Source organism: Octodon degus, unplaced genomic scaffold (genome assembly GCF_000260255.1).
Source record: "Octodon degus isolate 3935 unplaced genomic scaffold, OctDeg1.0 scaffold00008, whole genome shotgun sequence".
Classification (NCBI taxonomy): Eukaryota; Metazoa; Chordata; class Mammalia; order Rodentia; family Octodontidae; genus Octodon; species Octodon degus.
Window position 1 is genome coordinate 4,885,466 of NW_004524584.1, and position 23,725 is coordinate 4,909,190.

The window sequence follows — 23,725 nt, forward strand, 5'->3', positions numbered from 1 at the left end:
AGATTTCATGAAATTTAAAATGTATATATTATATAGTTATTTTTATTCTGATTTTCCCCCCTCTGGTTTTTATTGTTTTTCTTGCAGTCATAGAAATAAAACCCAGGGCTTCTCACATGCTAGGGTATCACTCTGGCCATGGAACTGTATCCCCTAGCCCCCATTTTGTTGTGCTTTTTTATTTTTCCCCAGTGGAATTTATTTTGATTCTCTGAGTTACATATATTTTGGCTAAATATTAATAATTTCATTTAATAAATTAATTATATTCTTTCCTGAAGCTTTAACATAATTGATGATCAAATCCTTCTTTAAACCTAATTCAGAATTTCACCTTTTATTATATTTCATATTTAGAATGATTTCTGATTCTTAAATATATTTATTTTCTATTTTTATAGTCCTATTACAATAGAATCATCTTAATTCCTTTCCTTCCTGTTTAATTTTTGTATCTGTCATGGTATTGATACATATTTCATGCTTGTCTTTGTCACAGTGGTGGTCCAGATTTTTTGACCAGCACTTTTCTTTATGCCAAAAAAAAAAAACACTGCAACATCTTTTAGGTAATACCTATTTGTAGTTTTGTGTTTTATGCTACATATAACATTCTTTGCTTAGGTTATTCTCACTTTGAATTTGTTGGCCACAATAATATTCAGATATATTGTGTATAAATTATCTGTAATACAAAGGTGATTCTATAAGTGATGAATTCATAAGTTGAAAAGCATAAATTCTCTCAAAACATTAAAATCTTTTATTGCCAGGATTCCTCCTTTTAAAACAGTTAATTACCTAGGTAATAATTACTAAATCAGGAATTGCCAAACTTTCTGATCCTCTATCTGATATATTACCTTTGGAAAAAGTTAAAAACCACACATACATAAAATTTGTACAAATGCAATCTATATTCTTAGCATCTCACTTGATAAGATACTTTCTGACTGTAGTTCTAATCATAATGTTAGCTTGTGTTATTACCTAGAGGTGAGTCACCTAAATAATTTTAGAACATGGTGGCTATAGTAGCATATGCTTATAATCTCAGCATGCAGGAGACTGAGATAAGAGGACACTAAGTTTATGGCCACCTTGAACTACCTATAAGATCTGTCCCAAACAAAATGAGTTAGGTACCTCCCAGTTACACCACACAGTTAAATTTCATTGATAATTCTGTATGCCTAAGAGTCTTTAAGAAGCTATTATGATTTAAATAGCTTGGTTGTAATATCAGGTAAGTATATAGAGGATTTCGATAATGATACACCTAAAGCTCCTTTTTTCCCTTTTAACTTTTTAAAACTTTAAATGTGATATAACATATACTAGAATATTTATCAATGTTGTGTAGTTAACATTTTTAATGTTCAGCATTTAAAAGCAACCTGAAAAGTCTATACATGAAATGATTTTATTTTCTTAAAAAATGTTGAAATAGAATGGATCATTTAGCTGGCAAGGGAGCATACCAGGTGGCCACCATCTGTTTTCCCTCTAGTTGTTAATACATTTACACAAATTCATTTAAATTTTTGGAGAGAACAAGGCATGGTGGTATATGCCAATAATCCCAGCACTCTGAGTGGAAGAAGCATTAGAATCATGAATTTATTGCTAGCCTGGGCAATTTAATATACCTTATCTCAAAATAAAAATAAAAGCTGGGGATGTTGCTCATTGCAAAGATCCTAGGTCAGGTCCCAGCACCTGGAAAAAAATGCTTATAGAAAATGTTTTTGACGTATACATAGTACTACGTTGTGTAGCTACGTAACTTATTTTAGCACTCTCCTGTCTTTAATACTTAGCTTTAAATGTGTTTGTTAAGGCTGTGTTGGGCATTAGGTACAAAAGCTTGTTCTATTTTCCATTGTTTTATTTTTTATCCTGTTTTTAGAATTGCTGGATCAACAATTGTATGTATGTTTAAAATTCCTAATACATACTATCAAATTGCTTTTTTGAGAGTACTGTAAAATTTATTTTTCTTCTCTGCTGTCATGAACTCTGTCATGTGGGACATTATGAATGGTAGTTATATTTAAATTTGTTATGACAGTAAACATTTTATACTGTAAAATGAAGGATTTGAGAAGACTATAACAAGAATAGGCTTAGATCTTTATTTGAAATAATAGTGCTGTGGGTTTCACCAATGGGTATTTCCTCTGTTCCCCTAATTTCCAGAGTTGAAGCTCTTGGGCAGTCTCACAGGTCATGCTCAGTAAACTTTGCTCCGGTGCCCCCTAGTGCTGGTGCTGTAGAAGCTGCCTTCAGTTTCTCTTCTCTGTAGCAGAAAACATCCTTCTTCCTTCAGCTCCTTCTGGACATACACAAAGACATTTAAAGAGCCAGGTAAATAAGAGTTAGGACTAAAATAATGCCCCTACTTGTCTTCTTTGGCCTTGACATCTAGTCTTTATAGTCATTTTTTTCCCTCCCTAGAATAGTCCTGCTGTCTAGTCTTACATTTGTGCTGCTCTACCTTATTTGATGTTTTTGTTCTAAACTACAGTAGTAAAGGCCAAGGGCAAGCACCTTTACCTTCCATACTCTGACCCTATGACTGAAAATCAGCATTCCCAAGGTAGCTACATGTCATTACTATTATTAAGGTGTTACTATTATTAAGAACAATATTTGTTCTTTCATCACTCTCTTGGTTATGGATTTTCCTCTGTAAATTCCAACTTGACCTCCTAACTGGAGAAGGAAAAAGTAGGGAGTGAAATTAGGAGTGATAGGGGCCAAATCCCTTGTTCTTTCTGTTCTTTTCAAAATCATACATTCCTGGATGTAGGTTCAAAGATATTAAGACCTAAGACTGCTTTTTGTATATCTTTCTATTGTTCTACTCCTTCACAGTGCTAGTAAAGAAGGTCCTTGCCCAGAATTCTTACCACAGAATTTAGATACCACCTGTCCATGTGTAAATTAACTGTTTTGAAGGGGAGAGAATAGGACTAAGGATAAGAAATAACTAGCCCTATAGGAACAAATTTTTGTAGCATATAACCATTTTATTTCACTTCTTCTGGAATATAGTATTTTCCTTTCACTTTCATTTCTTGATAATTCTATCCCCATTAACTATCCAGTTAGTTTTTAAACTTTCCTTTTCATCATTCCATGACACTATGGTCAAGCTTCAGTAGATGTATTCTTGTTAATGGTATCCTCAATCGCAAGTGCCTGATTGGCTGTACTTGAAAGGTTAGGCAGGAAAGGTCTATGTCTTGTTTAATATCCATTTCTTGTTTAGCTCTGAGAATGTCCTTTAAAAAAAAAAAAGTCTAGAATATAGAAGAAGGTGCTGTTTATACTAAGTTCTCAATTTCAATTTTTTTTTCAGTACCAGTGTTTAAAAATCTTCCAGAAACCAAAAGTAAACATATTCAACTTAGAAAAGAAAAACTTACAATTCATGGTTTCATCATTTCAGCACTAGTGTTTACAACCCAATACTGGGCCTCCCATTTTAGAGCTTTGCTTTCTAGTAGGAAAAATCACTCTTGCAGGAACCATAGTTTCCTCTGATTCAGTAGCCTATGATGCTATTTTTATCTACCACAGAGCAGTAACCTGTTACCTAAGTAATGAGCCAAGACTGAAAAGATGTGTCTGTACTAAATAAAAATTAATACTATGTAGTAAGAATGTGTTTTACCTGAGCTAATCAGATGGATACAACAATATTAAGAATATTAAGATGGAACACAAAGCTCCCCACTTTCTAATACAGAGATTGCTATTGCCATTTTTCTCCAACAAAATTAATGATAGGTGTACTTTCCTGTCAGGCCATTAATTTTGAGCAAAACAGAAACAGATATCTTATGTTAGTGTAATATTCTGAGTGACACGCGTTTCCCTTCCTACAGTAACTTTATTATTGCAAGGGGGCTATAAATTGAGACTTGCTAGATGTTTATAGAGTTCAGGTTTGGGATCTACTTCTTATTACCTCTGGCAGTATAAGTACGTAATTTCACCTTGAGCTTATATTTGTTTCCTAACACATAGAATAAAGATAATATTTACTGCTGGCTAGGTTTGTTGAAAAGATTAAATTGATAAAAATGTTTCAATTAAAGTAATTGTTATTTTGTTACCATTAAATCACAGCCCTAGTCTTTTAGGATCTTCTTCCCTGCTAGAACAAAGAATTGATAGTAAATGATCTTTTGTCAGAGGCTATAAAAATAAATAAATCTGCTTAGTAGCTAGTGTAGGTTTGGGATTCAGCATGGTAGATTTTGTCTTCCAGCTGAACTACAGGTTAATTTGGGAATTCACCTCTCTCACTTTGGTCCTAACAGCCAATACTTTTCCCCTGTCCTTCTGACTCATTTAGCTTCCTTCATGTTTGTATACTACAGGAAAGTGAAACCAGAAGATGTTTTGGAGCTACAATAGGCAACTTAAGGGTTCCTGGATCATAAATGGATTAGCCTTTGAGGCAATGGCAGGAGTCAGCAGGTGGGGATTCAGATTGCCAAGAACAGCAACAACACTGAAAACTAGGTATTAAATTTGGGATTTAAATATCCATTAGTTTTACTGTGTATTTACAAATCTTTCTGCCCCTTTGTAATGAGTCCTCTAACTCCATCAACTATACTTTTACCCTTATTTCTTAGTTAAAAAGTTTTTTTATCTAGGATGTTTTGACTCTTCCTTTCCTCAGTACTGAGGACCTTGCACATCCTAGACACACATTCCACTACTAAACTACATCTGAAGTAATTTGATTTGATTTGATTTGATTTGATTTGATTTGATTTGATTTGATTTGATTTGATTTACTTTTATGACAAGATCTCAATAAGTTGCCGGGCTAGTCTTGAACTTGTGATCCTTCCATCCAGCCTATCAAGTACCAAGGATTACAGGCATGGGCTATAACCTTAGCTGAACTCTCCCTTTTGGTTTGTTTGTTTGTTTGTTTTAATTAGGCTGGGTTTTTGGTTTTTTTTAACAGCATCTGTAAATCTCATGTAATAAAAGCTAAAACTGCAAATCTGATGAGGCTCCTGAACTGTTTCTCAGTTTTGTAGCAATAAGGTTATATGAAAGGGTCCACAATATAAGGATGCCAGTAAACACAGCACTTCCCATTACCTGAGTAAAGGGCATATTCAATAAATGCATATTCAAGTCATCTTAAAGCCAGTCTGCAACTTGCATCTAAGATGAAGCATATTGGCTGTTCATCTGAAGTGTCATCTTCAACACTTTGATTATCTATTTGATGGAATTGGACAGTCCCTCTCCTCAGAATAAATAGACCTAATAATGGCTTTTATCTAGTTCAACAGGCTAGCTATTCCCTTGGGGATAACATCCAGTGTGTGTGGATTGGATGTCATCAGCTGTCATTACTGCTTAGTTTAAGGTGGGTCTTGCATCAACACAGAGACATGGTCTCTCACTCCCGAATTTAAATCCAGATCTACTGCTCCTAAATGAGGGACTCAAAATCTGTTTTAGTAAAGACTCAGAAAATTTGGATACTGATCTACAGATGAAACACTTCCTTTACACTCTACCCTTTAATCTCAGTAGTTTTGTTTTGTTTTTTCCCCCTGTCCTAGCATTAACTACTTTCTTGGCAACCAAAAGTGTTGCAAATACTTTCTTTTCTGGCATAATATTCTCCTTTGTGAGGTGCTTTTGAGTCTGGTGGCCAGAGCTCAGGTGAAGTGGCATCTTAACTTGGTCTAACCTCAAGTCTTGGATCAGTACTCTCTTTACTTTCATTTTAGCTGTAACAGAAATAAACAAGAGCTTTGTATTTAATGTGCTTTTGCATTTCATGTGTATTTACCATCTCAACTTTGGGAGTTGAGTCTAGCACTTCTCTGTAGTCCACTGGTAACTTTTAGTATCTGAGTACTGCAAAACTAATTTCCTACTGTTAGTAGCTAAGTAATCATCCAGTGATTATAGTTTGCCTTCCACCCTTTCATACTTTCTCTTAACAAATCATATGTATTGATAAGCCAGAGCTTATCTAACAAGTCCCATCATTGCATCGAAGAAGGAATAGTAAGGAAAAATCCCAAACTCAATTTATTCTATACTCTTGTCACCAGATAGGGACCAAGGAATTACCTCTACAAAGGAGATGGGAAACTCAGCTCAGCTCAAACAGGTTCTTTACATTTATCACAGAAAATATTTTCAGGACCCACCAATGAGAGAGACAGACAGACCGGGGGGAGGGGGGGTTTAAACAGAAAGAAAGCTAGATAGGTGGCCAGCTAGCTAGCTAGCTTAAGATGGATGCTCTAAGATGTTTGACCTTAAGAGATTTTTGAAGTCATCTATCAGTTACCTGACTTCTGTTTCTTTTAAGGTCAGGTTGTCGCCCTGTAGTAAATTAAAGCAAAAATTGATATTATCAGTTATGTTAGGATATAAACTATGTATTTGAAGTTTAGAGGTGTCTGACCCATTTAATGGTTTTATTTACTATTTCTTTTGAAAATAAAAGTGTATGTCTGTGTGTATATATATGCGCACACTCACGTGTGTGACTGAAGATTGAGCCCAGGACCTAAAACATGATGAGTAAACACTCTACCACTAACCTGCAGCCCCAGCCTCTAAAGTAGAAGTCTTTGATGTAACTTCTGGGACTTAGGAACTTTCTTTGAGATTCTTAGGAATTGGGGAGTATGGTCTGGAACAAAAGAATATACAGGGCTAGGGAATAAATTAGTGAGTAACCATCGATAGCTGATTTTGTCTCCTTTCTGCTTATCTTTATTTCTTCTCTCCTACTTAACAAAACTACTTCTGTAACCTCAGAAGTGTGAATAGGTCTCCCCATATAGAAATCAGTTAGGTCTGCATTGGATACCAGATGGTGCCCTGTAATTCAGTCCTGATATTAATGATCTGGAGATAATGTTGGCCCTCACAGATCGAGGACACAGTCCCACAATACTGTGTCCTATTTCCAATGCCAGTCACAAGTCACACATTGTTTTGCTTATGCTTTTGACTGCAAGTTGGGATTCTAACAACACCCTTCTTAGATTCAATTAATTTGCTAGTTTGTCTCACAGAATTTAGAGAAGCACTTTACTTAAATTTACCAATTATTTACAAATGATATGTGATACAGATACCAAAATAGGCATAAAGGAAGGGATATGGAGCTTCCATGTCCTATTTACCTTTCACACATCCCTGGAAGTTCCTAAAACTAACCTTTTTGGGAGGATATGGGAGCTTCATTATTTAGGCATGCTAGACTACATCATTTGCCTACTGAGAACCAACTCAACCTCCAGCCCCTCCACTCCCTGGAAATTAAGGAGTGGTACTGAAAGACTTAACCCCCTCTAAACATGCCATGGCCTTTCCAGTTAGCAGGCCCCATTATGAACCATACCAATAACAGGTAAACTCATTAGAATATAAAAAAGACACTTAAAACTTTGGAAAGGTCTAAAGATTTTAGGAGTTGTATGCCAGGAAATGGATAGAGACCTAATATATATTTGATAATATTATATGGCCTTCTGTTTAGAACCTTACTCTATGTTTTGTTTTGTTTTCTTTGGGGGGGAGAGTTTGTACTGGGAATCGAACCAACCTTGTACTTGCCAGACAGATGTTTGTGCCACTGAACGATATCACCAGCCCACTCTTACCATTTAGAAACTATAGGTGTTTTACTTGCCTGTTGAATGGGAACATTACCATTCATTTCACAGTGTGATTATGAAATTTATATTTTAAAACAAACATAGTACTTGGTATACACAATAAACTCTCAACAAAAAATTGTACCTACCCTTAACTGGTTGTTCCACATCATTCTCCATTTTATTTAGAATATGATTTTTGGATTTTTTATGTATGTGTTTTGAGACAGTGTCTCATTATGTACTTGGAACTCAGTATGTACCCCAGGCTGACTTCACACTTCCGGTGTTATCCTGCCTCATCCTCCTGAGTGCAGGGATTACAGGCATGTACCAGCACACCTGTCTCTTGAAAATGAGGCATGTATACTTATAATAAAATTCATGTACTAGACCAGTAGGATAGTAGCCCAGCGGATTAAGAGCTTGCTTAGGCATGCTCAGGGACCTGGGTTTGATCCCCTGCTGGCATCACATGTCTTGCTGGCCTCAACCATGGATATGCTGAGCCGGCCACTGAGACCAGGATGGTGGCACACGCCTGTAATCCCAGTGCTGAGGAGGCTGAAAACAGGAGAATCACGATGAGTCCGAGCTGTGTAGTGAGACCCTGTACCAAATACATTTTAAAAAAATTATATATATATAGATATATATATATGCATGCTCATTATAAAACTCTTTCCTTGGAATACCCATCTCTTAAAAAAAAGGGGTATATAAATGAAGGACCATTCTGTAGTGAAATACCTGTATATACAAAATAGGATAGATATACAGCTACTTTCTCTTAATTCAGTGAGAAGAAAGATTTGTACTAATAGTGTTTGGACAAGATATCATGTCTGCATCTTATACTATGAACAACTACTATGAAGACAATATACAATGTATTATCGTAACTGTCCTACTAACCTGTTTTGAAACTGTCTCATTGCTATTTGTTTCTCAATAAAAACAATTTTTAAAAAATAATAAACTTTCCTTAATAGTTCCTTATTATCTTCAGTATCCCAAATAACTTAATATAGCATTTTAAATGACTTTCCATCTAAGTGGAAATTGATGTTATTTTCTTTTCTTTCTTGCCACTGTCTTCCCTATTAATGCACCAGGTACACTCATACTAATTTTCTAAAAGTATCCCTATGCTTTGAACATGGGGCCCTATGTGAATTGCTTTTTCATTAGGTAATAATTATCTTTCTAGGCCTACCTCCAGGACAGATTATCTTATTTTACAACGTTTTTATAACTACTTTTGACTTTACTTTGAGTTTTCTAGCATGGAGCCCATGCTGTCTCCTTATAAAACACTTTTTAAACTGTATTGTAATTGCCTGATGTCTTACCTGTTTTTCCTAATGTATTGTGAATGTTTAAAATTTCAGAAACGCAAGGAATATTGAGATTTAGTTATGAATATTCATTTTCCAGAATATTAGAGGTCTTTAGAACAGTGTTTTTACAAGTATCCTGTACACAAAATAAATTCGTTTCTCCTAAATATTTGCACTCAAGTTAACAAGAGGAAATGTGTATAAATTTTAAAATATCATTATTTAGGTTGTAAGGATCCCAAAACAGTAAGTGCTATCATCTCTACAAAACAGGATAGCTTAAAGAATTTTAGTATAAGAGTATACTTTTATCAGATGCAGGGTTGGATCTCCTGGCCTGCGATACCGGCCCCACCCTCGGGGCCCGCTGAGATGATAATTGAGACTGGGCATGATGGTGCATGCCTGTAATCCCAGCACTTGGGAGGCTGTAAACAGGAAGATCACTATGAGTCCAATCTATGTAGTGACACCCTGTAGACCCTATAGACCCTGTACTAAATAGAAAAAAAAATAGTATACTTCTATAAAAGGTGAATTCAAGACCAGGTGTGATAGAACACACTTGTAACCCTAGCATTCTGGGCGGATGATGTAGGAGGATCACAAGTTTGAGCGCAGCATGGCGCCTTAATGATATAGTGAGACTTTCTTATGTCAAAATGAAATAAAAAATAAAGGTCTGGGTTTGTAGCTCAGTGAGAAGACCTTAGGTTCAATCCCTAGTACCACAAAATAAATAAAATGAATTCTACATGTGCTTTTAATCAGGTAGTTACTCTGTTACTGTTGTAAACATCAGTATGGTACTGGATGTCTTATCTGCATGTATGTTGCTCACTTGTTAAGAAAAGGTGAGCTGTGATACCAGCTAGTCCTATTTTCAAATCCTTACTATTAATGACTATTTAGAATCTGAATATTCTTCTGGTTTGTCCAAAAGAAGTTGGTTTTTTTTTTTTTTTTTTTTTTTTTTTGTGCATTATTTTTTATTGAACACTGATAAAATTTCTCATTCAGCTTGTGATATTTTAAATCATTCATTCATTCGGTACAGGGTTTTACTACACAGTTTAGACTCAAAAGTGATGCTCCTGTCTCAGTCTCCCCAGTGCTGAAATTATAGGCATGCACCACCACACCCCGTTTCAGTGGCCAGTACAGCTGCACAGACCTTTAATATTCTGAAAAGTGAATATTTAGTAACTAAACCCGGGATTGAACCTGGGTCCTTGTTCTTGCCAGGCTTAGACCACCAAGCTATCTCCCCAGCCCCACGAAGGAAGTGTTTATATCTATTCATGTAAGACAAGGTCTCTAGGTTGCCCAGGCTGCTCTTATAAACTCCTGTGCTTGAGTGCTCCTCTATCCTTAGCTTCCCAAATACTAGAACTGCAGGCATATGCTACCAGCCTGGTGATAGAATCTAATATATTATAATACATAATATATTATATTATATCATTGCTATATACTAAACCCTCAAATCAGTGTGTGACACATTGTAGTAGCTCAATAAATTTAACTTTCCCTTCAGCAGCGAGATTGTAGCTAAGTGGTAGAGTATGTGTTTAGCATACCAGTCCATGGGCTCAATCCTAGCACCAAAATAAAAGAAAAAAAAGGAGAAGGAAATTTTCCTTTATATTTTTCAAAAGTTGTTTTGCCTGTGGAATATCATTTGGCCATCTGTTTAGTCTTAAGTCCCAAATTGCAATGAAGGGTTATCCTTCTTCCCAACAGTGTGTTGGGAATATGATAGGTCAGTACATGTTCCTTATGTGATTTTATTCACTGTGGTGTTGTGCTTCGTTATCTTCTACTTAGTGATGTAGACATGACTAACAATTTTAATATTACCCTATATAAGCCATATTTATAAAGGAAAATCTATTGAGCAATTGCACTGACCATTCCATTACTAAATAGAACTAAATGTTTGGCATTGACAGTTTTGCTTTCCAATAGGTCAGGTACTAAGAAATAACTATTTAGGTTGATTCCTAGTGATAAATTTGGCTTTATAAGTTTTGTTCACAATAAAACTATTTAGCTTTTTTTTTTTTTTTAATTTCTTTGGGCAGTTTGTTAGGCTACTGTAATTCATGCTTGCATCTTTATGTTACAGGAAGATTTGTTGGTGTTACGGAAAACAGTGAAATCCTTTTTGGCTGTTTGCCAACAGTGCCTGTCTAATGTTAATACTCCAGTGAAGGAACAGGTAAGAAATTGTCAGTTAAGAGCTTACAGTGAAAACAACCTAAAAATATAGATGAACATAAAAAACATAAGTATCATGGCAGTTCTTAACATATATATCTGTCCCTAATACTTATAGTACCAAACCCAGTACATATAGATGTGTAAATATTTGAAATTACACTAACAATCGTATTATATAACTATATTGTTTTTGTACTTTGGTTATTATACTATCATCACCAAGAAGACCAAACTCAGATTTAGAACTCTTGACTCTGTGCCAGAATATTGAGAGTCTAGGGAGCTAATCTATTACCTTACTTCACCTTTGTCTCCTTATAGCAGCAGAAGCTTCTCATATGTGCATATGAATACTTATCCCTACCTGTCCAAACTGTCCATACCACTCTTCCTACTAACTGTCCTCTGACCATCCTGAGTCCTAGAATACACACACTGGAGATACAGTATCAGGAAATGGCCTTTGCAGGCTTTGACAATATGATCAGGTCTGTAGGGCAAGGAATTCCTGGACCTTTGTACTTTGACACTAGTATAGAATCAGGGTGCACATAAGGAAATTTCTTTGTTCAAATAGATTTCCTCATCCTTTGGTAAGGGGCACAGCTGAAAAATACTCCGAGTGGGGCTCAGGAAAGTACTGTTTCCATGAAGTAATTTATGTCTAAGCTATTTTTTAATCATATTTTTCTATTAGGGAGTATATTTATATAAAACAAAATGGTGCCTTTGTGTACAGTTCAAGGTTACAGTATTATCCATCCTTTGTTCTCTCGTCCTACAAATAAATTGTCACAGGTTTTTTGGGTTTTTTAAAAAATCAGTATTTATCTACAAATGGCAACAGAAGTGATCTTCCATAAGTCTTATTCTCTAAATCTTCAAAACCCCACCAGTAACTACTGTTTCTAGCAGCTCTGGCCATTTAAGCCAAAAGTCCAGTGTTTTTGCAAGACTTACTAGTTGCTTATGTCCAAAATGGTCAGGATAAAAAACATTCCCCTCAGATCAGGTGTATTTTAACATGCTGTAATCCTAGCATGCAAGATTGCTGTGAGTTTGAGGCCACTCTGGGTGCCAGAGAGAGAGAGAGCACGCGCGCAAGCATGTAAGCAAGCCCCTGCCCCAAATGTATACACACTTCTACTTTGCCATACTAATAAATGTCTGGAAGCTAATGATACCACTTTGAGCACCTTTTGTAGAGCACAAAGATGACTAGTATTAATCTCATGATTTCTCATGATTTTAAATTTAATGTTAAAATATTTATACAAGGTTTTCTTTTCCTGGTGTACACATTTTTGGGCAAACTCTATAGATTCATCTGCATCAGTGATGATGAACCTTTTAGAGATGAATGCCCAAACTGCAATGCAAAACCCAATTCCAAAGTGGCACCACTGTAAATAAACCTGAATACTGAGGTTTTAGGTTAGAAACAACAATTCATATGTTAAGATCTTTGCCTTACAGGAAAAACAAATAACATGCATGCATACATTCACCACCACTGGTCTACACAAATGAATATACGCACATAATATATGTACATATTTATTCTTCAAATGGCTCCTTGTAAATATCTTAACATAAATTTTAATGGTTGTACAGTAAGGGCATGAACCTCCATGATTCTTGCTAGAGGTAGATGACCAAACATATACCATCCCGAATAAACACCGAAGTTGTGATATTTCCTTTAGTTTTTTTATTTTTTATTTAGAGCAGTGTCTACAGTGTGTACAGGGTCTCACTATGTAGATCAGACTCATAGTGATCCTCCTGTTTTCAGCCTCTCATGTGCTGGGATTACAGGCACATGCCACCATGCCCAGTCTCAATCACCTTGTCAGCATGCCCCAGGGGCGGGGCCGGCACAAGCATGCCAGGGATCAAACCCTGGCCACTGCACTCTGCCTAAGCAGGCGCTTTACTCTGCTGAGCTACCTGGCTGGCCCAATATTTCCTTTAGAGGATTAGTGTTAGTGGATTGTTTTGAGTCTTCAGTAGTACCACAAAAAAAATCTTTCAGTTATAAATGAGATGATACATGTTTATTTTACACCATTTAATTAAATAGGAAAAATTTGCCAATATATCTGTAATAGCTTGGCTTTGTTGAAATGTGTTGTCAGTTACCTTAGGATCAAATTTGTTGGGAGGATTTAGATACTGATGTATATATTTCTTCAATTCAGTTTTAAACCTGTTGTCAAATAATTTTAATATTAGCTCTTTTTAAAAATTTTTATGTATTTGGTACAGGGTCTCACTGCACAGCTCAGACTCGTAGTGATCCTCCTGTTTTCAGCCTCCAGAGCTGTGATTACAGGCATGCACCACCACGCCCAGACTCAGTTGCCAGCTCAGCACACCCAAGTGTGGGGCCGATGTGGCATGTGGTACAAAGGATCATACCTAGTCCCTGCACTTGTCTAAGCAGGTGCTTAGTCCGCTGAGCTGTCTCACCAATCCAATATTAGCTCTTTTTAAAAAACAACTGCAATTAGCTTGCAGGTTTTTTGACTATTACATTATAATGTTTTGAATTACAGATTTTAATCTTAAGCTTATGTTAATTATTTGGTTTAGCAATGTTAAATGATTTCTGACATGTAATGTGTTATATCAATTTCGTGTTTCCAGAATTGAGTTTAACTTTTTTTTTTAAGTTCAAGTGAAAATCTCTTGAGTGACAGATAAACAGAAACTAATGAAATTTATGACCACTGACCACCATTGCAGAAGATACAGAGGAAGAATAGACAAGCGGTTGAGAATTAGGAAAGACTCAAACATTAGAAAAACAACAAAATGTCAGGAATTAATGCATACCTTTTTATAATAACTCTGAATATAAATGGTCTTAATTCTCCAATTAAAAGACACAGGGTAGGAGCTTAGATTAAAAACAAAACTCCGGTAAAAATTTCTCCATTGACTGTTTTTGAATCAATATAGTGAAAGAAAAGAAATGGAGTATATTTGGAATGGGGGTCTTCTATGTGACCAGTATTCAGTGAGAAAAAGTAGTTTTATCAGGTTGGGGAATTACATACTTAAAATTTGTATTATGGTATTGATGTTGAACTATGTTACATTTTTAGCATGTTTTCATTCACACTGGTTTGTACTTGAATGTGTATTCATAAACTATTTTGCTGATGAATTTCCTTTGCATTTTAGGCTTTCATGTTGCTCTGTGATCTTTTGATGATTTTTAGCCACCAATTAATGACAGGTGGTAGAGAGGGCCTTCAGCCTTTGGTGTTTAATCCAGATACAGGACTTCAGTCTGAACTGCTGAGTTTCGTGATGGATCATGTTTTTATTGACCAGGATGAGGAGAATCAGAGCATGGGTATTTATAGCTACTGTCTTGTCAATATTGATGTTGTTTTACCAAACCTTAAAGTTAAGAGGGGGGAATAATTTAAGCCTAAAAATTACTGAAAATTCTCTTCTTTAAAGTTATAGTAATAGATTCATGTATTTTAGAAACCCACAAGAATAAAAATATATATATAATGATATCTCTCCCTTCTAAAAGTACCTTAGAGTTCTTCTCTTGTCATTTTTCAGAGAATTTCCTTAGTCTTTTTCCAGTGGCCACATAATTTTTTTTTTTTTTTAGTTAAAATAACTCATATAATATGGCTGATGTTCGCAGACATACTGGTAGTTTCTAGTCTTGACCTTGCCAGTGTAATAGTTGATCATATGCATTTATCATTTCTCATTTGTATGAATATATATAGGCTAGATGTTATTTAAGCTATTATGGGCTAAAAGATTATCAAGCCTGACATTATTAGTCAGAATTGCTAAATCTTCAAAACATAACCTAGCAAAATTAGACTGAATTGTTAATGGTTAGCTATGAATAATTTAAGTTACTTGGAAGTAGATAACCTAAGCTCTCAAAATAATGTAAGAGGTATATCTGATCCACACATCTATTTAATACTACTAGAATTCCTTTTTAATTAGGCTGGGATTGCAGCTCAGTGGTGCTATAGATGCTTGCCTAGCATCTGCAAGGCCCTGGGTTTAATCCCCATACCTAGTTTTTAAAAATCTAAACAGCATTTTAGAAAATATTGGACAATGGACAGAGTATGTTTATTTATTAATCTCAGGACACAAAATTCACCTGCTTAAGCACAAAGATTTTCAGCTCCTCACAACTTGGATGCTTCACTTAAGGCTAATTAATCAAAGGGAAGAAAAAAATACTGAGACAATAAGTTCTTTTGTGAATATATACATGTAAAGAACAAGAGAAAGAAGCCCAATACTAAATAAGGGTAAGTTGGGACATGAGAGAGTCATATAGAACCTAAAATGAATGTTACAGCTAGAGCCTTATAAGGAATATTTTCTACTATTTAAAATAGATAATCCAGTGAGATGTGTTTAGTATAATTTGCAGGATACATTCTAATTTTCAACTAATAATGTGATATGTTTTTGACAAGCACTGAAAGTGAACTTTTCGTGTGTTTCCATTTACTCCCCACTTTCCTAGAAAAAAATTGCTTGTATCTCAAGAATTTCATGAGTTTCTTCTGTACAGAAATATATTAGAAATTAGAAGAACATTTTTAAGATAAACAGAGAAGCTTGCAGTATTACTGTTGCCAAAATATTTGGCAAAACAATCCCTTGTTTATTTTTACCTTTTGCTGTAATAATCTCACACAAGGGAATCTTAGTGCCTATAAAGAGTCAGTAAATGGGTAACAAAATAACACTTTAAAATTATTAGTTTATAAAACCAACTGATAATATGCATCACCTGTGTTAGGCTGATACCACTACCTGATTTATTTATTTGCAATATGAGCCAATTAAAGACCAATAATCTTATCTTTAAAAAAAAAGAAATTATTAGCATAATAGTTTTTGTCTCATTGAAAACTGAATTATACCTGTTTGTGTTAGCTGGTTTTCCATTACACAGTTTATCTGCATTATTTTACTTTGATAAAGGACTATAATTCATAACGTATTTCCTGTTATTAGAGGGTGATGAAGAAGATGAAGCTAATAAAATTGAGGCCTTACATAAAAGAAGAAACCTACTTGCTGCCTTCAGCAAACTTATCATTTATGATATTGTTGACATGCATGCAGCTGCAGATATTTTTAAACACTACATGAAGGTATAGTTTTCGTATTTTTTATGTTTCCCCAAGGGGTAGAGAAATGTACAATTGAATTGAATGGATGATAACAGAAGCTAAAATTAACAGCTTTGACCTATGTTTTGTAGATAATTTTCTGATAAAGTTTATCTTTGATGTAAGTATAAATTTTTTATATGTGCCATTCCATCTATTTCATAGACTAGGAGTTTTTAGAGCTTATATGATAAACATACTCTATGGTTACTTTCTTTTCCATAAGCTCCATTTTATTCCCAGCCTTCTGAAAGAACAGTACTCAGAATGCTTCTGAGTGCAGATTGGAAAAATTAGTGTTCAGTTTTTATGGATCTACCTTGTTATCATAACAAAGAGAATGTTCTGCTTTGCTTGTGTTCAGAATATTATGTGTGAATTTAATCTACTTCCATATCTTTGTGTATGTTTCATACGGGTAAATTGCAATTCTGATGCTCAGATTGAACATCTCTAATCGTAATCCAGAATCTAAAAGTGTTTGAGTACAAGAACATTCAAAAAGATTCAGATTATGAGTCATTTAAATTTGTGGATCTTTATTTTGTGTATACTCTACCAGTGAAGTTTGTGCAAATATTTCAAAATCTGAAAATTCTTAACTCTGAATAGAATACTTCTGATCCCAAACTTTTAAGATGAGGGATACTGAACTGTAGTAGCTAACTCATTATATTTTGCTAAGCAACTACAGTGTGATAATTACCATACTAGTAGCTAGAATTTTATCTGTGACATAATTTTTGTGCTCTGGAACTGACAGATTAATAAATAAACCCAAAATGTAAACACAATGAAGAATGTTAGTGAATTTCTGACACTCTATGCCATTTAAATTCGAGACACATAAGGTTTTTTACATTGTCTTTGATCATTACAATAATCCTTTCTGGTAAGAAATAATACCTTTACTTATTGATGAGAAAGCTAGGGCTCACAGAGATTAACTTTCCCAAGGTTATACAACCATTAAAATAGCAAAACCAGGCTGGCCTGATAGCTCAGCAGACTAAAGTGCCTGCTTAAGCAGAGCACAGTGGCCAGGGTTCAATCCCTGGCGTGCCATTCTGGCCCGCCCCTGGGGTGCCTTGAGATGGTGATTGAGACTAGGCTTGGTGGTGCACACCTGTAATCCCAGCGCTTGGGAGGCTGTAAACAACAAAATCACTACAAATCTGATCTATGTAGTGAGACCTGTAGACCTTGGCCGTAAAATACAAAAATAAAATTAAATTAGATAAATACATATATATATATATATATATATATATACACACACACACACACACACACACACACACACACACACACACATATATAAATAAGATAGCAAAACCAGGAAATTAATTTTATTGGCTAGCTTCCTGGGGGCCAGGGAGATGGCTCAATGGAACAAGAGCTTCTCTAGCAAGTGCGAGGGCCTGAATTCAATCCCCAGTTCTGCGGAAAAAAAAAAAAAAAGTGTAGGCTGGGAGCCAGGGAGGTGACTCAGGGCCCGGAGAGATGGCTCAGTGGAATAAGTGCATCCCTGGCAAGTGCAAGGGCCTGAGTTAAATCCCCACTTCCACACAAAAAAAGAAGTGTAGCTCTGGCTACTGGACCACAAAGCCTCATCGTGAGTTTTGTAGCTATTGAAAATTACATGATTCTTTGTAGTCAGTGCAAATTGTGAGTATTCTAATAGCTATTTTGCACTCTGATATATGGCTTTGTGGCTTTTCCCCTACTTGTATACATGATCAGTTCAGATCTAATCTTATAAAAAGGCCTATGAATTCCTAAAATATTAAATGAAAAGTTAAATCTCTTACCCTAATCTGCCCTCCTCCCCACCCCAGTTGAGGCTTAATCTATAGAAGTAAGCAGTTGTAATTGTTTTGGTTTCAGTTTGTCAGGCAATTTCTAATACAGTTCAGTTTATTTGTCACTATTTACATGGCATCTGTTCCAATCAGTTACTTAGAATAAAGGATTTTTCTTACCTATATCTCTTCTCCTACTCTAATTGCCAATTTTTTAAAATTTTGATTGTGTTGTACATATATACTGTAAATAATGTTTACATTAATAATGCGGAGTTGGTACATGCCCTTAGCTACTTTATATTTAGTTATCAGTCACTTCATAACCTTAAGTATCAAATGTGTATTCTTTTAAATTTAGACAAAATAATTTCTTACTAGGTTTAAGATGAAGAAAGTAAGCATTTGCAATCATCTTTCTGTTTGCATTCATTCTTTATCTCATGGAATTTCAGCAATTTTAAAGCTGCACTTTCTTTTCCTCACAGTATTACAATGACTATGGTGATATCATTAAGGAAACACTAAGTAAAACCAGACAGATTGATAAAATTCAGTGTGCCAAGACTCTCATTCTCAGTTTGCAGCAGGTAAGAAATTGGGAGGGAAAGGAGACTCAAATAATAGTACTTGAGATTCAAAAAATAGTATTCTGGTGTTTAGTATGTGTTAGGTATCTTAGCTCACTTAAAATAGCACATTTTACCAGCACAGTACTGTGGATACTGTGGTACACAGATGTAGGTTATTTATCCTTTCTTTTGGAAGGTAATCCTCTGGCTCACATTTCAAATAGACAAGATCCTAAGGTGATGCTAATAGCCTAAAATTGTCAAACTGAAAATACAGAAATTTTTTTAAAAAATTAAGCTAAGGTATTTAATGAAAAAGCACCAGTAATATCCAAATTAGAAAATATGTTGCATATACAATTCCAAAAATAATATTCCTAATATGTGTCTAAATCAGTTGAAATACAGATGTCAAAGAGCCTACATGAATGAGTATGTCTATATACTGTGTGCATGCATTTCACTTTTGGTAAAGGTCTCATTTCAGTCTAGGATGTAGATTATTAATTCAGTAAGTAGTAATATATCAGTTGACTATGTATGTGGGAAATATCTATCTTAAAACCCTGAGCTACATAGTGATTTCAAAACTAGCCTGAGCTACTGAGACCCTGTCTCAACATAAAAAAAAAAAAAAAGATACATTTGTAAAGTCATCTTTCTAAAGAAACTTACGCAGCAAATACTGATGCTGTACATAAACTTAAATAATTTTGTATGCCAGTCAGCCCTTTTAAAACGTTTGGGAAAAAAAGTCAGCGTATAATCCCACTGCTCTGGGAGGCCAACATAAATGGATCATACAAGGCAAATGGATTGTTAGCTGGCAGGTAAAATGGGATCAGAAAGTTAGGGATATTTTTAAGATACGTGCATCTAGTTGAAAAGGAATTGTTAATGTGCAAGAACAGAAGCAAAATTCTTAAGTAGGTGAAGCCATATGATTTTCTTCCTTATCCAGTATTTAAAGAGGGACTGGCTTTAAATGAAAGCTTTGTACTCTGTAGTTTACCCCACATTATAAGAGGGAAGGTGGATTTACACAGAAACAGTTAAGTTTCTAATTGTACTCTGGGGTTTTATTTCTGTTATTTTGATACAGTGTTCATGCCATATATGTAATTTATAAAATACCCAACATAAGGATGTTTGAACAAATACAATTTTGTTCTTGAGGAAAAATCACAGCTCTCTATACCCAAATACATATGGATTTTTTAATATATTCCTATGTACAATATATATTTGTTTCATATATAGTCATATATCTAAAAATAAAATGAATATATGAATGTTTTAAATATATAATATATGCCTGTAAATGTTTCTTTTTCCCATCCCAAAATACAATCTTTTAAAAACTTATTAAAAAGAAGGGCCAGCCAGAGAGCCCAGCAGACTAAAGCATATGCTTAGGCAGACACAGGATCCAGAGTTCTATCCCCAGCGTGCCATGCCAGCCCTGCCTCTGGGGTACACAAATGACCGATTGAGACTGGGCGTGATGTCATGCACCTGTAATCCCAGTGCTTGGGAAGCTGAAAACAGGAGAATCACTGAGTCCGATCTATGCAGTGAGACCCTATAGATCGTGTACTAAAAAAAGAAGAAGAAGAAGAGGAGGAGGAGGGGGAGGGGGAGGGGGAAAAATAAATATTTACTATTTACTAAAAAGAAACAAATTCCTTTCATTTAAAATCGTACCGGACTGACTGAGCAGTGCTCCCGGGAAACACGGCGGCCCAGCAGAGCTAGCGTGGCTTGGGCTGACAGATAAGCGGCGCAGCCGGGTCGGCAAGCGAGCGGACTGGCGAGTGTGGGGCACAGTCATGATCATCTCAGCTGCTGGAATTATTTCTCTTCTGGATGAAGAAGAACCACAGCTTAAGGAATTTGCACTACACAAATTGAATGCAGTTGTCAGTGACTTCTGGGCAGAAATTTCTGAGTCTATAGACGAAATAGAAGTTTTGTATGAAGATGAAGTTTTCCAGAGTCGGCAGTTTGCAGCCTTCATGGCATCTAAAGTATTCTATCACCTGGGAGCTTTTGAGGAGTCTCTGAATTATGCTCTTGGAGCAGGTGATCTCTTCAATGTCAGTGACAATTCTGAGTATGTGGAGACGATTATAGCAAAATGCATTGATCACTATACCAAGCAGTATGTGGAAAATGCAGATTTGCCTGAAGGAGAAAAAAAAACAATTGATCAGAGATTGGAAGGCATTGTGAATAAAATGTTCCAATGATATCTAGATGATTGCAAGGGCTATCGGCATCGCTTTGGAGACAAGAAGACTAGATGTCTTTGAGAAGACCATACTAGAATCGAGTGATGTCCCGGGAATGCTAGTTTATAGCCTCAAGCTCTGCATATCTTTAATGCAGAATAAACAGTTCTGGAATAAAGTACTGAGAGTCCTAGTTAAAATCTACATGAACTTGGAGAAACCTGATTTCATCAATGTTTGTCAGTGCTTAATATTCTTAGATGATCCTCAAACTGAGTGACATCTTAGAAAAACTGAAGGAAGACAACCTACTCATGGCCTATCAGATCTACTTTGATTTGTATGAAAATGCCAGCTAGCAGTTTCTGTCCTCCGTGATCCAGAATCTTGGAACTGTGGGCACCCCTATTGCCTCTGTGCCTGGCTCCACCAACACAGGCACTGTTCCAGGTTCTGAGAAAGACAGTGAGATGATGGAAACAGAAGACAAGACAGGCCATACACTTGCTGGAAAGACACCAGATGCGCCGAGTCCAGAGCCCAAGGACCAGACTTTGAAAATGATTAAAATTTTAAGCGGTGAAATGGCTATTGAGTTACATCTGCAATTTCTAATACGGAATAATAACACAGACCTCATGATTCTAAAAAACACAAAGGATGTAGTATGGAATTCAGTATGCCACACAGCAACTGTCATAGCAAACTCTTTCGTGCACTGTGGGACTCCCAGTGACCACTTTCTTAGAGATAACTTGGAATGGTTGGCCAGAGCCACTAACTGGGCTAAATTTACTGCTACAGCCAGTTTGGGTGTAATTCATAAGGGTCACGAGAAGGAAGCATTGCAGTTAATGGCAACCTACCTTCCCAAAGACACGTCTCCAGGGTCAGCCTGCCAGGAAGGTGAGGGGCTCAATGCACTAGGGCTTATCCATGCCAATCATGGTGGCAACACAATCGATTACCTGCTGAATTAGCTCAAGAATGCCAGCAACGATATCGTTTGGCATGGAGGCAGCCTGGGCCTTGGTTTGGCTGCCATGGGAACTGCACGCCAGGATGTTTATGATTTGCTAAAAACCAACCTTTACCAGGATGATGCTGTGACAGAAGAAGCAGCTGGCCTGGCCCTAGGTTTGGTTATGTTGGGCTCTAAAAATGCCCAGGCTATCGAGGACATGGTTGGCTATGCCCAGGAAACCCAGCATGAGAAGATCCTGCATGGTCTCGCCGTCGGCATTGCCTTAGTGATGTATGGGAGGATGGAAGAGGCTGATGCACTCATTGAGTCTCTCTGTCGGGATTAGGACCCAATTCTTTGAAGGTCTAGAATGTATACAGTGGCCATCGCTTATTGTAACAACAAAGCTATTCGACGCCTGCTACATGTTGCTGTCAGCGATGTTAATGATGATGTTAGGAGGGCAGCAGTCAAATCACTTGGCTTCATTCTATTCAGGACCCTTGAGCAGTGTCCCAGTGTGGTCTCTTTGCTGTCCGAGAGTTACAACCCCCCAGCAGAGCCATGATGGCCCTAGGCATCTGCTGTGCTGGTACAGGAAACAAGGAAGCTATTAATTTGCTAGAACCAATGACAAATGACCCAGTGAACTATGTGAGGAAAGGGGCTCTCATAGCCTCCGTGCTCATCATGATCCAGCAGACTGAGATCACATGTCCAAAGGTGAATTCAGTTCTGACAGCTGTATTCCAAAGTTATCAGTGATAAGCATGATGATGTCATGGCCAAGTTTGGCACTATTCTGGCCCAGGGCATGCTAGAGGGAGGTGGCCATAATGTTACAATCTCCTTACAGTCCAGAACCGGGCACACACATATGCCTTCTGTGGTTGGCATCCTTGTCTTTACCCAGTTCTGGTTCTGGTTTCCTCTCTCACACTTTCTGTCATTGGCTTATACCCCTACCTGTGTCATCGGCCTGAACGAGGATTTAAAGATGCCGAAGGTGCAGTATAAATCAAACTGTAAACCATCCACATTTGCGTATCCTGCACCTCTGGAAGTACCAAAAGAAAAAGAAAAGGAAAAGGTTTCTACTGCTGTGTTGTCTATTACTGCCAAAGCCAAAAAGAAGGAAAAAGAAAAAGAAAAAAAGGAGGAAGAGAAAATGGAAGTGGATGAAGCAGAGAAAAAAGAAGAAAAAGGAACTTGAGCCAAATTTCCAGCTGTTGGATAACCCAGCCCGAGTTATGCCTGCCCAACTGAAGGTCCTTACCATGCCAGAGACCTATAGAGACCAACCTTTCAAGCCACTGTCCATCGGAGGCATCGTCATTCTGAAGGACACCAGCGAAGACATTGAGGAACTGGTGGAACCTGTGGCAGCACACGGCCCCAAAATCGAGGAGGAAGAGCAAGAGCCAGAGCCCCCAGAGCCCTTTGAGTATATCGATGACTAAGGGACCAGACAGGCTCTGGCCACTCAAAGCCTGGCCAGCTGTGGAGAGCGCGGCCAGCTGTGGAGAGCATGCGGCGGGAGCCCTCGCAGAACCTGTAGGACCAGCTCCTCCATGCATGTGGCCTCGCTGTGCACTCACCTGAAGAACTCATCTCCAAGTCTCTGACTGAAGAGAAAACACATGACCATTTGGTGTGCTCTTTCACAGACCTTGGTTTTCAAATAAATATATTAAAACTTCGAGATAAAAAAAATAAATAAAATAAAAAATAAAATCG

At 36.6% G+C, this 23,725-nt stretch overlaps 1 protein-coding gene and 1 pseudogene across 2 annotated transcripts in view; both read left to right on the forward strand.

Moving 5' to 3' along the window:
• The window catches only part of Stag1 (stromal antigen 1), a 462,283-nt gene that overhangs the window by 403,160 nt on the left and 35,398 nt on the right, over window positions 1–23,725 (forward strand). For both annotated transcript variants that reach the window (XM_004624996.2, XM_023705036.1), the window contains exons 23-26: window positions 11,139–11,231; window positions 14,423–14,597; window positions 16,262–16,401; window positions 18,710–18,811. In XM_004624996.2, the coding sequence (XP_004625053.1) occupies window positions 11,139–11,231; window positions 14,423–14,597; window positions 16,262–16,401; window positions 18,710–18,811 (510 nt within the window). The remainder of the gene's footprint in view (window positions 1–11,138; window positions 11,232–14,422; window positions 14,598–16,261; window positions 16,402–18,709; window positions 18,812–23,725) is intronic.
• LOC101566601 lies at window positions 20,623–23,510 on the forward strand (annotated as a pseudogene).